The sequence below is a fragment of the Acomys minous genome (genome assembly GCF_964271855.1).
Source record: "Acomys minous genome assembly, chromosome: 10".
NCBI classification, from domain to species: domain Eukaryota; kingdom Metazoa; phylum Chordata; class Mammalia; order Rodentia; family Muridae; genus Acomys; species Acomys minous.
The window spans coordinates 95,726,488-95,743,451 of NC_140491.1; the positions used below are offsets into that span (position 1 = coordinate 95,726,488).

At 43.3% G+C, this 16,964-nt stretch overlaps 1 protein-coding gene across 1 annotated transcript in view; it reads right to left on the bottom strand.

Moving 5' to 3' along the window:
* Positions 1-1,337: 1,337 nt before the first annotated feature.
* Positions 1,338-16,964, bottom strand: part of PLA2R1 (phospholipase A2 receptor 1) — a 124,693-nt gene continuing 109,066 nt past the window's right edge. The window contains exons 21-30 of the mRNA XM_084799795.1: positions 16,439-16,556; positions 15,633-15,763; positions 15,055-15,202; positions 11,029-11,267; positions 9,975-10,143; positions 8,433-8,573; positions 7,244-7,360; positions 5,538-5,714; positions 2,402-2,434; positions 1,338-2,294 (exon numbers count right to left, since the gene is read on the bottom strand). Of these exons, the coding sequence (XP_084655921.1) occupies positions 2,080-2,294; positions 2,402-2,434; positions 5,538-5,714; positions 7,244-7,360; positions 8,433-8,573; positions 9,975-10,143; positions 11,029-11,267; positions 15,055-15,202; positions 15,633-15,763; positions 16,439-16,556 (1,488 nt within the window). The 3' untranslated portion in view covers positions 1,338-2,079. The remainder of the gene's footprint in view (positions 2,295-2,401; positions 2,435-5,537; positions 5,715-7,243; positions 7,361-8,432; positions 8,574-9,974; positions 10,144-11,028; positions 11,268-15,054; positions 15,203-15,632; positions 15,764-16,438; positions 16,557-16,964) is intronic.

Below are 16,964 nucleotides of genomic sequence, written 5' to 3' on the forward strand. Positions count from 1 at the left end.
GTAGCAAAGAGCTGCAACTGGGAGCGATATTCGCTGTAATCTTCCAAGAGGACTCCAGTCTTCAGGTTGCCTTGTCAGTGATGCCAGGTTGCTGTGCAGACACAGTCATACTTTTCCTCAGAGCTCCCCCTTGTGACTCATGGCCACTGGCACTGAGGTAGTTGACTGGACTGGCTGCAATACACACTGATGCAAGCCTGGGGAGTCCCCATGTTTATCCCAGGGCTACACTTCATTTCCATAGCCAACTGCTGTCTTCTCTGTATAGAATGCTTTCCTGGGATGATGTGTCCTGAGCATAGAGACCCCCCCCCCCCCGCTTGCTACCCCCGGGGGGGGGGGGGCTGACTCTTAACTGAGCATCTGTTTTAATCGGACACTCAGTAAACACTTATACGATGAGTAACTTTTCAATATTGGTTATGGAACCTCTTTTATTTATCAGAGATTAATGAAGGAATATCAAATCTGTGACTTTTTAATGTACGAGAAGGTACACTTTAAACTTGTAATTTGTGTGTGTGAGGATGCACACACATGTATGCCTGTGTGAGCACGTCGAAGCCAGAGGTTGACAGTAGGTATCGTTCTCCACATTGGTTTTTGAGACAAGGCCTGTCCTGAGCCCGAACCTCATCAGGGTGGCTAGGCTGGCTGCTGAATGCTCATTCACCTGGCTTTGTCCCACCCCTGGCCCAGAGCTGGGTTACAGGCATGTGCCCCTGTCCTGTATGCAGGGGGGTAGATGGGGGGGGGCTGGGGACCTGAACTCAGGTCCTCATGATGGCACAGCAGGTGCATGATGGATCAACTGTGCTACTTCCCAGCCCCAAGTACCATACTTTCAACCCTCGTTAACCAACCCATGGCATCCACTAGTCCAACACAAAAAAGAGATGGCCCGAACCTAACCGGTGGCTTAGTTACAAACAGCTGCATGAACCCATGACAATAGTGGGGTTAGGGCTGCAGAGTCATTCTGCTTAGTCTTTTCTTAATATCCCCTCCAGTGGCTCTAATGGGAGGAGAAGTCAGATCTTCAACTGCTTTCTTTTTAAGTTTGAACTACATATATTCTTTAAGTCCTGGTTAAGACTATTATATATCACCTGGTGGTGTTGGCACACGCCCTTAACCCCAGTACTCAGGAGGCAGAAGCAGGTGGATCTTCGTGAGTTTGAGGCCAATCTGGTTTACAAAGCAAGTTTCAGGACAGCCAGGACTGTTACATAGAGAAATCTTGTCTCAAAAACAAACAAACAAACAAACAAACAAACAAAAAAACCCCCAAACAAACAAAAACAAAACCCAAGACAAAACAAATCCCAAACCAAAAAGATCATTATACAGTATTTTATTACTTTAGTTTTTAATAAGGTCCATGAACCTTAACAATATTGAACTCTCAATGTGTTCTTTTGAGCTTACCTAAAAGATACTTTTCAATCACTCAGCAAGTGAGGGTGTACATTCACACTTTATAAGTGCTGGCTGTTCCTGGGAGTGCCTGCCTACCAAGATCTTCACATTTACGAGATGGTGACGTTTCTCCCGTTGAGCTTGGGAATCAGACCTAATAACAATTAACGTCATCCAAAGTATTAGTTGAGAGCCCAGAACCTGTAGTTTAAAATTTAGGACTTTCTTAAACCAGGCTCTTAAAAAAGAACTGAATTAGAATCAAACAAGACACTGACTTACAGAAGCACCTCCCTCTCATATGCAGTCGGAGGGAGGGCTCCCCATTTCTCTTTTAACGTATGAGAGAACTTGCACGTCTGAGTGCGTGCCAGCCTGGCGCGAGAGTTCTTAGTGCGGGGATTCTTTTTAATAGCCCTTGTCTTTCTAAATAATAACCAGCGCCCCTCTTCAGAATGGACCACAGTTAAAGAAAATGAATACATTAAGCAGCATCTGATTTGGTTAAAATTCAAAACAAGTGCTTGAAGAATAATTAAGACAGAGGCACAGTTCACATTATAATGGCGTCTCGTTAGGGGGAAATGCGGGCCGGACTCCCTTCCCCGTTGTTCTTCAGAGCTGGAGCAGTCTCTCGCCGCCTCCTCCTCCTCCTCATCATCATTGGCCGTTCTTCTCCAGATCAGAAATGAGAATGTTTTCTTCTAAGTGTGTCGTGCTGAAGCTGAAGGTAGGATAGTAGAGGCTCCTAGGTCCTCTGAGGCCCTGGAAGAGGCCCCTATTCTGCTTGTATACCCAGACGAAAAGCGTGAAAATGGCCAGGATTATTATCAGAGTCAGTGTGACCGTGAGAGGAACAAGGCTGTGGCTCGGTCCTGGAGGAAGACAAAGAGAAGATAGAGATTAGATACAGTAGCCTACCGGCCATCCGTATCATTAATTCTAAGAAAAATCTAAATGTTCTTTCCTCTTCCAAACCTACCTTTCCCTGGATGCTCCATCACAGCTGGGACATCTAAAATCAAATAATAAACAAATAAATATTTCTTTAAATTCAGCAAAGCAGCAATCAAACTATTGCTCATACATCAAGTCCTGTGGCCTGTTTTTATGAATGATGTTTTATTGGAGCGCTGATATTCGTTCATTTATGTAATCCCCCCCCCTGTGTGTGTGTGCATGCGTGTGTGTGTGTGTGTGTGTGTGTGTGCGCGCGCGCGCGCACATGCGCGCACATGTGGATAGGGCAGATGATGACAACTTGTGGGACTCAGTTCTTTCCTTCTACCACACAGATTCCATGCTTTGGATCCAGGCTTGGCTGCAAGTGCCTTTAGCAGCTCAGCCATATTGCTAATCCATGGGTGCTCTCTCTCTCTCTCTCTCTCTCTCTCTCTCTCTAAGCCAAAAGATTTCCCTTTAGATTTAGCACTACCATAACAGAAATATATGTAAGACATTCTCCTTGCTTACGGAAAGTGACCATTTTGTTGGGATTTAGTGGAGAGTCCCTGCTTGTATGTATGTACCAATTTTACAGTCATTGCCTTTCACACCTGTGATTTCCAAGAGTCTGGAAACTATAATAGAGCCTCCATTCCAAAGTGACATGGTTCCCATTTTAAAACATTTTACTGTAGGAACATTGCTCATTTAAGAAGACTATCTCAAGGGCCAAACTCGGCAACTTTTGATCTAGGAAGGATCCAGAGAAGGATGCAGAGCTTTAGAGACAGCTGCAAGGCTAGACTGTGAAGACTGCGGGGAAACTGAGTCAGGCTGGACTTTATAGTGAGTTACAGACCAGGCTGGGCCACTGAAGCCCATTGAACATTAGAAAGGAAAGAAGAAAGAAAGAAAGAAAGAAAGAAAGAAAGAAAGAAAGAAAGAAATTGGGGGTGTTGGAGGTTGGTCTGATGTATTCTGATGCTAATTACTGGCTGGACTGATCTAGTTACTGCCCTGAACCTTGCCTTCCTGATGGGATGAATAAAATTCGTGGGCAAGGCAGAAGGAAGGGGCCGAGTGAAGGTTCAAAGGCTTTGAGCAGAGAGGATCTTGGGAGTGGGAGAGATGGGACGGAGGAAGGAGGAGGAGGAGAACCACCATAGGAAAAGAGCCTCATGGGCCCGGAGGAGGAACTCTGATGATCCTCATGGAAATAGATGGCCAAAATGAGCAACCTTAGCAAGCATTTGGGTATTATGGATGGGAGGGAGCCAAGCAGAAATTATTAGAAGCAGACGGAACGGGATGGAGACTGGGGGATAATGGAGGACAGCTTAAGTGGAGGTAGTATGTGCCTTGCCCCAGGTAAAGGCTTATTCTAAAATACATCAGGTGTCTGTCTTTATTGATTGTAAAAGTGAGTTAGATAGTACTGCCCTCCTAACTATAGCCTAATTATAAGTATTTACTAGGGCAGTCTTTTAAATTAACCACAACAGAGGGAGGGAGAGAGGAAAGGAAGGAAGGAAGGAAAGAAGGAAGTCAGAAAGAAAATCTAGTTCTCAGTGCAGCCTGTTTGGACAGCCACTTTCTCCCTTATAGGATGGGAATGTTTGAACCACTCCTTGAAAAGTTACAGTGCTTTAAAATTGGATACTGTGCTATTCTCACAAAGTAGAAGGATCCAGAGGGTCCTAGAAACCTACAGGAAGAACATTATGAAAGGCAGATTTGGGCCCAGGGGTCCCACTCAAACTATGGCACCAGCCAAGGACAATACAGACCGTAAACTTTAAACCCCTACCCAGATCTAGCCAATGGACAGTACATTCTCCACAGTTGAGTGGAGAGTGGGGTATGACTTTCACACGTATTCTGGTGCCCCATATTTGACCATGTCCCCTGGATGGGGAGGCCTGGTGGCACTCAGAGGAAGGAGAGCAGGCTACCAAGAAGAGACTTGATACCCTATGAGCATATAAAGGGGGAGGAAATCCCCCTCAGGAACAGTCATAGGGGAGGGGAGTAGGGGGAAAGTGGGAGGGATGGAGGAATGGGAGGATACAAGGGATGGGATAACCATTGAGATGTAACAAGAATAAATTAATAAAAACAAAGTAAAAAAAAAAATAAAAAAATAAAATTGGATACTGATGTATGGTGTATCTGATTTGCTCCTGATGCTTAAACGACAGTAAATACTTGGGCACACTGTTAGTCCTATGTCTCCTACATCCTACAACCCTATGCTGCACTATAGGGTTTCACACATTGGTGCCCCCACACCCAGCTTTTCCTTTCGCTGCCAGCGTCTCATCAGTCTTCCTACGTCTCCCCATAGTTTCACTCACGCCATTCACATTACCAACGCCGTTCTTTCATCTAAGTGAGTTTATCTCACCGTGGGTGCCTACAGCACACCCAGAGCATCCCTTGTTCTACCAGGAATCTCGGCTCTTTAACTCAACATTGGATCCAGCCTCATGGTCAATTTTCCTCCCACCATGTGTCCTCTACTTCAGTTTGGCACATTCGCCACGGCTGCTTTTAGCAATGTCAGGCTTTTGGTCTAAATTATTTTTCCTTCTCCTGTCCAGCTCCCTAAGCATCCCTGCTTCTTTAAAACCCAGAGACTCGTCTCTCTGAGGCCTTCTCCAGCAGCCCAGAGTCACCGCAGCCTTCCTTTTAGGAACTGTCTGGATGATTATGAACACCAATGGTTCTCATGGTAGGCTGGTTTAGAAGCCTCGGCTGTTGTGTGCAATTGGCTAGGATTTTCCGGCTTAGCTTTCTAAAACTAACTTCCATCATTATGAACTGTACTTTCTCAGGATGGAGTCAAATATGCCTTCCCTGACATAACAAGCTCACAGGAGAGGATTACATCTACCCATCCACACCAAACGATGACCCTGATCATTCTCACAGCGCGGCATGGCTCCTTTTGCTGGCAACTGTTTGTCTTAATTTCATTTATATGACTGATGATTTTTTCCCCCTTCATATTAGAGGAAAAGAGGAGCTGAACTGTTCTGACTTGTGTGAGGAGCAAGATGATCAGGCTAGAACCTGTCTGAAAAACCCTCCGAATATCTGCCAATGCCACTATGGTGGGTTGGCATGAAGCAGGAAAGAGTCAATACGAAGAATTTCTCTCTCCTTTCACACACCTGCCTTCATTTTACATATGAATCCCTTTTTCTCTTCACACGGAGTGAACTGCCATATTCCTTCAGGGATCTTCAGGGTAACACATGGATGGGGCTTGAGGTGGTCCATGTCTGGTGTCCGAATGCCCCAGTTTGATTGGTCTGTGGGTGTTCCATCAAACCACCGTAAGGTTTGATCTGTGGGAAAGATTGTTCACTTATTATGAATTAATGTGCATTCTTACTAACATAAGACTGGGTTAAACCATAAAAGCAGCCCCTAAATTAAACGAGAGACTTTCAATTCCATAAGTATATTCTTGAACAAAGTATCCAAAAAGGTATGTATCCAGTCAGGCAGTGGTAGAGCATGCATTTAATCCCAGCATTTGGGAGGCTGGACAGTGTGAATTTGAGGCCAGCCTGGTCTACAGAGAGAGCTCCAGGACAGCCAGGGCTACACAGAGAAACTCTGTCTGGAAAAAACAAAAACAAAAGCAAGCGAACAAAAAAAGCTATGTTCAATTAAAGTTCTTGTGCAGCCCTCTAATTCAGATATAAATATCTGGTTTCTTTTTCTTTTCTTTTCTTTTTTTCTTTTTTCTTTCTTTCTTTCTTTCTTATGTATACAGTGCTCTTCTGCGTGTACACCTGCAGGCCAGAAGAGGGCATCAGATCACATAATACATGGTTATGAGTACCATGTGGTTGCTGGCAATTGAACATAGGACCTCTGGAAGAGCAGTCAATGCTCTTAACCTCTGAGCCATCTCTCTAGCCTTTTTTTTTTTTTTGAAACAGGGTTTCTCTGGGTAGCCTTGGCTATCCTCGACTTGCTTTGTAGAGCGGGCTGGTGAACTCATAGAAATCCACTTGCCTCTCTCTGCCTCCCGAGCGCTGGGATTAAAGGCGTACACCACCAGTGCCTGAAATATTTTGTTTCTTAATGTCCTGTTTTGAGTTTGAACCAGTCCACAAATTTCTAACCAATTTAAATAAATCACAGAGCAAACAAAAGTAATTAATGTATAGAAAATCCCTTGAGACTCTATTATCAACACCATTACAAGAGGGTTCATTTCCTAAAGTCCATATATCGTCAATAAGGGGTGTGTGTGTGTGTGTGTGTGTGTGTGTGTGTGTGTGTGTGTGTTGCACTGCCTGAAAAGAATTTAACAATAAAGTGAACTACAAGTCAGTTTGCTTTTGATTATCACGTCTGCGAGAAATTCAGTGTCAAGGACTAGCATACTTGCAAGGACGGGCTCTGTACCCACCCTCCTACACCACTCTAACCCTCTCTCCATTGCAATTAAAATAATTTTCTTTACAAATACTTTTCAGTCACATCAGTTACATAAAGAAAAGAATAGTGTGTCTCCAATTACACACACTGGCATTTATGAGCAGCATATAAGAATTTAAAAAGCACAGTTTATCATTTGAAACAGCTCCCTGACTCTGTTGTGGTTTGTTGCAGTTAAGAAAGTGGAGTGTTTTCAAGGTGAGGCGGCTTAGCTTTGGCAGGACTGACTGGGAACGGAGTTGCAGCAAGCATGTTCAGTGTCGCATGATGGTTAACTTGTCGTGTGTTTTGTTTGGGAGGGGTCTCTTTAGGAGTTACACTGCATTTTCACAGCAAATGTGTCCAAGAAGAGTTCTGTGGCTCCCAGAGGCCTTAATAACTGTGTATTTATTTATGCCTCCTCTGCACCCACGTCACTTACTGTTATTATCAAATTGAGCATTCAACCAAACCATCTGGAGGGAAGAACCAAAAGCAACAAGCTCTTCCAGGAGAAATGAATTTTCAGTCTTGTCTTTGATTGCCAAAAGATTTGATCCTGTAAAAGAGAACAGCCTGATGAGCGATGAGCAAGGCGGATGCACTTCAGAGTGTTTCTGCGCTTCCATTCGTGAAACCCTGGCTTTGAAAAGCAAACATTCCTTTACTCCGTAAGCTTCTTTTTCCTTTCTAGTACTGGGCCTAGAGGCCCAGGGCCTTGTGATGCTGGGTGAGTTCTCTAACTGCTGAGTGTAGCCCCAACTCCAGATTTCTATTGTTAAAAAGTGATTGAGTGGATGAGGAGACAGCTCAGTCAGTGAAGGGCCTGCTGCACAAACAAGTGTGAATCCTCAGGACTCAGGAGAAGAGGAGGCCAGATGGTTTGGTTTGAATGCTCAATTTGATAACAACAGTAAGTGACGTGGGTGCACAGGAGGCGTGCCGGGAGGAGCCCTAGGGCTTGCTGGCCAGGGAGAGACCATGTCTCAAACATACAGAGTGGAGAGTGGTTGAGGAAAACACCCAGTATCAATTCTCTGTCTCTGTGTCTCTGTCTCTGTCTGTCTGTCTCTCCTTCTCACACACCACATACATACAAACATTTTAAAGGGATTCAAAACAGAACAGCGGGACTAAGGTCTCACTAGGGAGTCCTGGCTGGGTTGGAACTCGCTACGTAGACCAGACTGCCCTTAAACTCGTAAAGATCTCTCTGCCTCCTTAGCACCAAGATTAAAGGCCTGTGCCACCACACCTACCTAAAATGTGATCTAAGACTTTTAAGGTAAAACCACGTTTTTAAAAAATGTACAAGCTTTCACTTAGAAAGTTAAAACAGCAGTGATCCAGTTCAGACAACATTAAATATTCGTAATGCACACAGCTTCAGAAGGAAGGATTTCGTGGGAACGCTGTACACCGAGGCACCATCTCGGCCTTTCAAAGTCTGCACTGGAACCTGAATTACCTGTAACAGCTGCCCCCCTAATAAGCACATTCAATAGTAGTTTTTTTCCCCAGTAGTTCTCATGGCTCCTAAAGTTACCAGGTAATGGGTGTGTGAGCAAGCATAGTGGTTACTGAGACAGCAGGAAGCGCATGGAAGTGTTTTAGCACTGTGGAGGAATTACCTTCTCTTTTGCAAAATCCACGAGCATCCTCAAAACTCCTGCTGTCCAGGGCTGTGGTAAAGCTGTAGCAATTACCTTTAAATTTTACCCAGGGAACTGACGTTTCCGAGCACAGCACTGGGCGCTCAACTGCCTTTGTTTCTACGAAGAAAAACCAGGTGTGACTTGGGGCTGGTGACACCCAGTTAAACCCTTATTTTACATCCCATGAAAGGCCAGAATCAACTCGTGCATTAAGATTTTCATGATAATACCCCAGAAGATTGGATTTGATGTTGATGATTACAGACTAGGGTTACGTTCTTGAATTTCTGTTAGAAATACTCATTACCAAAATACGAAGAGTGTGTAAAAAAGACTTTTGAGTGCTGCCTGGTCAAGGTGGCTGTCTACTGTTATCCTAAAGCTTGGGACACCAGGAAGGTGCAGTTCATAGAGGAAATGAAAAAGGATGTCTAAATGTATAATAGCCTAAGTAGGGCTAAGTGTCATGGATTTCTAAAATCCTTACTTTGTATATACATGAATATAGACATCACTGGCATTTAATCCTGAATCGTTTTCATCTACTATGCAAAGTATGTGTGCCAGTTGTAATCGTATCCAGAACATAAGTAAATAAAGCAGTTTTGTGAAATGAGAGACTTCAAAGGCGATCAGAAGGGGAACTGCAAGAGCATGTGACAGCAACAAAGAAGAGAGCTGGGAAAACAAGACACAGATGCCGCCGTCGGAGTGTGGGAAGGCTGAGCCACTGCTGTTCTCGGCACTGTGGAGGAGAGAGGGAACTTCCGGGAGTTGGCTTAACGCTCTCAGTTAAGTTTCATCTTCAGGAAAGGGATTGGGCCAGCTGAACTTCATGGAAATGGGACAATGTGCAAAGTGTGGGGTAGGGCATCAGTGAATGTCTGAACAGTGTCAGCTACCGTCACCACAGTGATTGCTCAAGAGTCTGCGAGCCCTGTCTAAGGCATAAGCCCTCAGTTCAGATGTTCCGTAAAAGCCGAGGCACACCTTTCTAGTGTGACTTCCCATCTTTCTCTTACCCTTACCTGCCATGCTGGCAAGCTCAACATCAGCTCCGCCGACTGTATCCCTCATCCTGTATCTCCCTGTCTCTATCTAAGCTTTTCACCTCTGAACGCTTCTCTATGTTCTGTTGTTGCCCGTCAATCCTACCCATTCTTCAAGCCCCATCTGCCTCCATTGGCATGCCTTTCAAGAAGCCTTCTGCCTTCCCCAAATAGATAGGATGCTTTTTAAAGCACAACGGCAAACATTATTTCCTACACTGCAGACAATGGTGGGGAGGGCTCTCAGTAGAACACGCAATGCATTCTTTTCTTGGCAATCCCCTCTCTTAACTCATCTTCCAGCTGTGCTTGTCATGACAGGTATCTGTCTTTATATCACAGGCCAGACTACAGAATTCCCAAGAGCTGAGGCCTTTTATTATTCATGTTCCTATTCCTTGCTGAGCACAGTCATGCAGACAATAGCAACATAGGACACACCCCTTGAGTGGAACAGACTTGTACCTACCAGTGGGTACATGACAAATGGCACCTTGCAGAAATGCCTCGCAGGCTGTGCTCTGCCAGCGTCCATCAGTGTCAGCAAAAGCACAGTCACCAAGAACGTTTTCCTCCTCATCTTTCCAATAGGTGAATGGGGATTTGGTGCCATCTGACCAGTCAAAAGTAAGACCGTTCTGTAGAGGGGATTTGAAGTGTCACTTCATTGTCAGGGCTGCTGCTGGGGTCACCCAATACTACCTGAGCACCCATTCCTTCCAAGTTCTAAACTTTTCCCCAGAAGAACCGGAGGTCATAGAAGGAATAGAGTTTACTTTTCAGCAATTCCAATGTGTAATACTCTTGTTTTAAAAAGCAAAATCTCCCTGGTACCTGGCACACACCTGTGATCCCAGAACTCAGGGAGGCAGAGGCAGGCAAATCTCTATGAGTTCAAGGCCAACCGGGTCTACAAAGAAGAGTCCAGGACAACCAAAACCAAAATCCAAAAAAACAAAAACAAAAAACCAAAGCAAGCAAGCAAGCAACCAGCTAAACAAACAAAAAACAAAACAAGAAAACAAAAAGAAAAATTAAAATCTTACAAATAGAACTTTGCATGTTATGTTTTAAGGGTAGTGGATTATTTAATAATAATGTTTCTGAGCAGGAAGCAGCAATAATTTCTTTTCATGGAGATTCTGAGGATATAGCAAATTACCCAAACATGGTACTTGAGTTTGAGATGTGTTTCATTGCATAAATTAGTCAGTACTCAGGGATGCTTGAGAATTTTCAAAGGACCCATGGGGACATTATACTTAGAAATTAGGCAAGTGCATATTCGCCCTAAAAAGATGTGTACTCTTGTAGCCTCGGGTGTCTTGAAAACAAAAACAGCAAAACAAAATAAAACAAAACAAGTAAAAAAACAGTCGTTTCTGCATAAACCAATTATTGAAACGTTACATTTCTACTGGGTTTGGGAGTTGGTTTTGCGCGCTGATTTCAGTGATTGTCTCATTAAGGAAGTAGATAGAAACTTTGCAAAGACAGTCAGAAGAAGAATTTAGAACACCTACGTCTGTGGTGGAGAGTCCAATCCAGTGGGCATGTCCCAGCCTGCTGAGGACAACGGTGAGGAAGGACTGGTGAAATATGTCTGTAATGCTGGCCAGCTCTGCTCCGTGCATCAGGCAGGTTCTTCCTGCTGTGTACCAGGTCACATTAGCGCGGATTAGTCTATAGGTTCTGTTTCCATATTCTAATGTATTGGGGACTGAATACACATCAGATGCGTTTATGGGATGTTCAGGAGTATCTAGAAAGAGAACGACAACAAAATCACTTGTAACATATGGGCTGGAAAGGAGGAGGTCAAATTTAATGTGCACCTTTGTCACTAACATTGACACTGACCAGAGCTTTTCTTCTATGAGTGACGAATTAAAAATAATGACACTACACTCGGAAGCGTGTGTTGTAAGCGTGTGTGTGTGTGTGTGTGTGTGTGTGTGTGTGTGTGTGTGTGTGTGATGCTAGGAAACTGGACCACTGTGGTGGTTTGAATGGCAATGACCTCTGTGGGCTCATACATTTCAATGTCTGGTCCCTAGTTGGTGGAACTGTTTGAGAAGGATTAGAAGGTGTGGCTTGTTGGAGAAGCTGCCATTGGGAGTGGGCTTTGAGGTTTAAAAAGCCATGCATTTCCAGTTAATTCTCTCTCTCTCTCTCTCTCTCTCTCTCTCTCTCTCTCTCTCTCTCTCTCTGCCTATATGTGTGCTTTGTCATATATATGTGTATATACATATATATGTATATATATATATATATATGCATTTGTCTTCTTTTATTCCGTATTATATTATATCCAAAGAACAGGCTGAATTTAGAAAAACTAAAACAGGAAAACAAGCTAAAATTTCCTGTACTATCTGATCTGGAGTGAATTGAGTCCCTCTTGCACACTAGGCTGAACACTAACATCAGTAAGTGGTTTGGGCTGATTAAGGGCCATGCTGAGAGGGGAATGGTTGAAGGGCTGGACCTGGCCTATTCCTAGCTAAGAGTCCTTGAGAAATATAGCCCTTCTAGAGCTCAAATGTCAGACTACAAGAACTGATAAGGTCTTCCTTTGAGGACTGTATGTAGAATTCATTGTGATTTCCACAAGGACATATTCTATTGAATCTGGGACACATCACACACTTAATAAATGTTGTTCCTCACTCCTCTCTCCTGTTTTGGTCATGTTGCCTTTTACTTTTTTTTTTTAACTTGATTTAGAAAGCACACATTGTAAAAGCTAAATGAAATAAGCCTATTTATTAACTGACCTGTGATGAACTATACTTGGTCACCAGTGTGTTCTTTGCTGGAAGTCTGTTTGCCAGTCTATGCTGCCAGTTTATGGTTAGTTATACAAAACCCATATAATACCAAAGCACTATTTAAAAATGACAATTAGTACAATTCGTGTGGCTGAAAATTTTTGTTTCCCCCTCCATTGGGGTATACTGTTGCTTTTACACATAGGGTTTTCTCCCAGTGCAGTAATTAATCCTTCCAGGTTTTAAAACAAAACCCACATGATGTTTGCAACTCATTATTCTGGAAAAGAACTATGTATGGAAATTGAGTGGTTTCTAACTGTTTAGTCTTGACTCGGTCTGTCTCCCTCCCTGTATCTACCCCACCCCACCCCTACCCCTGCCTCCGGTGTATACATATGTGTGCATGAGGGTGTGTATGTGTGAACACGCATTCATGTATTTGTGTGTGAATGCAAGCCTGTGTGTGCCATGGCATGCACGTGGAGCCTGGAGGACAACCGTGAAGGCTGGTTCTTCCCTTTATTTGCATCAAGGTCTTGTTCTTCTGCTGTGTTTGTCAGGTTAGCTGGCCCAGCAGCGTCAGTAGATCCTCCTGACTCTGCCCTCCATCTCCCTGAAGGAGATCTGAGATTCTGGGGGTTCACACCATGTACCTGGCTATTTTTGTGGGTCTTGGGGATTCAAACTCAGGTCCTCACATTAGTACAGCAAGTTCTTCCAACCCATTCAACAACCTCCCCGGGCCTCTGTTTCTTTCTTTCTTTCTTTTTTTATTCCTATCTCTTTATTCTTTCAGGAGCATAGCAATTTTTGGCTTAAGCCCAATATAAGCATATGTTTATATGGAAAGTAGACGGTGTCCATCATAACAAGAATTAAAGTTTAATAATATTTTTTCAGAAATGATTTTTTAAAACTATCATTTGTTAAACACATGTTGGGAACTATGCTAAGCATATGCATGGGAAATGGACCTTACCTCGTTTTATAGGGATGGAAATCGAAGTTCAAAGAGGATAAGTCATTTGACTCAAGTTTATTTACAGAGGTAGAGTGGGAGCTTGTGTGGCCAGACACCAGGCCTGTGCTCTCCCCCTCCGCCCTGCAATGTCACCAAAGGCGTGCATACATTGCGTGTCCCCAAATACCAAAGAAAGCAATCAGTTGGTAAACTTGAGACGAGGTCAACATTACAGAAATAGAATCACTATATTTAACTGAGATACTTTTCCTTTTTAAAGACCAAAGTTCCTTATCTACAGAACTGGGGATACTTTGACCTATTTCCTGGAATGGTCCTCAAGGTTTTATAGCGTAATGCTCATAAACCCAAGGCATGGTGCCAGGCACAGGGACACACAGCAGGTAGTGAAAGCCAGAGGTGTCTTTGCTATTTTATTATTTAAGGTCACTCAAGGACAGTCACATTGCTCATTCATCCCACTGGACATTTGCGACAGTGTGACACTTTAGTTAGGACCTTAAATGCCTTCCAAAGGCCCGAGTGTCCGAAGTGTGGTTCCCAGAGCGGTGCCACTGGAGCCGATGGGACGTTTAAGAGGTGAGGTCCAGCCGAAGGTCTTAGGTCACTGTGGGCATGACTTTTCCTTTTCATACTTCTTGCCTCCCAGTCATGAGCTGAGGGCTTTGTCTCGTCCCCTGAACCCTCTAGGATGTTCTGCTTTTTGTCACAGCCTCAAAGCAATGGGTTTAAGTTTATTTGACCCCAAACCTTTAAAATTAATACGCCAATAAAAACCTTCTCTCTTTATAAGTTGATTGTTTTAGATATTTTGTTACAAGGAAGGGATGCTGTCACATACGGCTTTGGTAGTACACTCCAGAAATCACCACGGAGTTTTATCTGCCAGATCTAGAAACGTACTATATGCCATATTTAGCCACGAGCACTATTTTTGGAGTTTAAGCAGGGGAAAAAAAGGAGTGAGTGTGAATTGGTTTATTTTTTGTGACATTTGCTGTTCTTGTTTTGAGTCAGGGTCTTACTATATATATAGTAAGGTGGCCTTGAACTTGGTAAGATTTTCTTTTTGTCTCAGTCTTCCATGTGCAGGGAATACAGGTATAAGCTAAGTCTAGTTTCCTATTATTTTCCAACAGTCTGGGTGACTTTTAAAAATAGCCACAATAGCCTGTGTTTGGATCTAGTGCCAATGCTCTTTGCGAAGTGTGCTGCGTTGGAATGTAACCCTCATGGTAAAGTAGTAAGTGGGTAGAACCATAATCTGACAGTGAAGTTCCGAAGTAGCATCTTCAGAGGGTGACTAGGCTGATGTAAGGACATAGGATTCCCTGGCTGAATCTTGGCGTCTTTAACTGGAGAGAGGGGGACAGAGTACACTCATGCCAGTCTCTCACTCTACGTAATGTGCCACCTTGGAAGTCTGGCGGGAAGATGGCCATCAACAGATGTCATTACTTTGGCTTTGGAGCAGAACTGTAAGCCAAGAGAAAGTGCTTTTCCTTGTGTTGATGCTAACTTCATCAGAGTATGGGAAAATGGGGTGGTACAGACATAGAATCCCAGAACGAAGGAGTAAAGCTGTTTAATGGCCCTAGGGTTGACGCACTACGTGGCCATCTGTCAGATGGTTTCGGCAGTCCTTAGAGCACAGTTGAGAGGTAGGGGATAGGTGGCTAACTATGCTTAAATAGAGGGACAGGAAACTCACGCTGTTGGCAACAAAGCTGGTAGACAACAGGTATGGGATAAAGGTTGGAAATAAAAGGAATAAACCCCCAATTGTTTCTTACCTTGCATTTTTTCACAAACAAATCCATAACCTTCTTTCCCGCAGTCATCAAAATACCACTTTCCAGTGAAATGGAAATTAGGATTGCTTGACATCAGGGCACAGAGAGAAGTTTGCTTTTGAACTTTAGTGGTGTTATAACTTGGGATCTTTAAAGGAATGTACATGTTATTTAAAATATGGTAATATGTAACATTATTGTTACATTGAAATTTTTTATTTAGGGCATAATTTTAAGAAGTAAAACACCATTATTCTCTTATTTCTATCTAATAAACCAATCCAGAACCTCTTTCTAGCCTGTAAGGTAAACAATCAGCACGATGAGTAGTGTAACCGTGTTTATGTTATAATATTACATTATTAAAAACTTAACTTATAACCAGTGAACTAATATAAATTTATAGCTCCAAAATACAGGAACAAATAAATTTTAGTCAATAAGTCTCAGATGTTATCTCTTGTTAAATTGATGTTTAAAAAAGCCTAAGTCTTGGAACACAGCACAATGATTAAAGTGTACAAGAGCCTGGCTCGACCCCCCAGTAAGTCCTACCCTCAATTACTCTTCAAACTTACATTTATTATATCAGATGGAGACCAGTTAGAATACACCACAGGCTTCCCATTTACCCACTTTTCATAATTATCACTTTGTAACCCTATCCACACATCGGTGGTCTGGCCGAAAAGATGCATAGTAACGAAAGCTGGAAAATATAAATACATCATCTAATTATTCCACACAAGTCACTGGGTCGTCATCACATGCGGTTTGTAGACGTGATTGTACTTAAATGGCAGCAAAGCTTCGTTATGAATCAATGGAGGAATTCCTTATGTTGCTCTTGTTAACAGCAACATAGCTTCTTTCATTTTGGTTACAGTTTAAATTGACCGAAATTAGCTAGGTAACCTGAGATTTCATCACATCATTAGCAAAACGATTTCCAGTGTTCACTTACTACCTTTTTTTTTTAAACAGGAGGATTAATGCACCATATTTAAACAGAAGTATATAACTGCTTAAGTTTCAAATTAAAACATATAGGTGAACTCAAAATGATCTTTAAAAAGCTTACCATGCAACTATAGTAGATGTTCCTGAAAACTTACTTTATCCATTTTAGAACACACGTAAATAAGTCCTTATTCTCTCCAGTGCAGCCACCCAGTTAAACCCTCCAAAGGCGCAAAGCAGTGTCTAAGCAGAGTACTGACTGTCACAGATGTCATGGAAGAAATCCTGATGCTGAGACTGAAATTTCATGTCTTAGCAACACAATGTTTTCAGTGCTGACTTGTAAATGGAGGTTGGGGCGCGGTTCTGATTGAGATTTGATGGTGGTAGCCATTTTGCCTTGGCTTGAACCCTCAGACTCTACCTTGTTCGAGTTCGCTTTCGACAGACACCAGGTTCCCGCCCCTGGCGGCGCAGAAGTCCTGAGCACCCGTCCAGGTCTTCAGCTCGCCCGAGTCTTTGGGAATCGTCACCAGGAAGCACTGCAAATGACAACACCACAGTGCGTTCATTTCTGCACTACTCTACATTTCCCAAAGACACCGGAAGGTCAGCCTTGGAAATGATAATCTTCTTAGGCAGGGAACTCATTTGTCTTCTGCCCGCTCGGCAGGCATTAATGAAGCAAGGAGAGAAGCCGCTGTGGAGCGACGCGCTGTTTGTCTCATTTCGCAGGAGGCAGAGTAGAAAGCAGGCATGTGTTTGTCATGCGGAATGTCAGAGCAGAGTCTTCTGCTCAGCGGACAAAGGCTCTTCCTAAAGAGCCAGTCGCCTGGCTTGCAAGGCTTACAGTGGGGGACTAAGTCTAAGAAGAAAGACGTGGCTTAGCTTGACTTTAGAAGCGACCTCCTCAAGTTAATGAGAGAGGAAAGGACATGGAGGATTTAAGT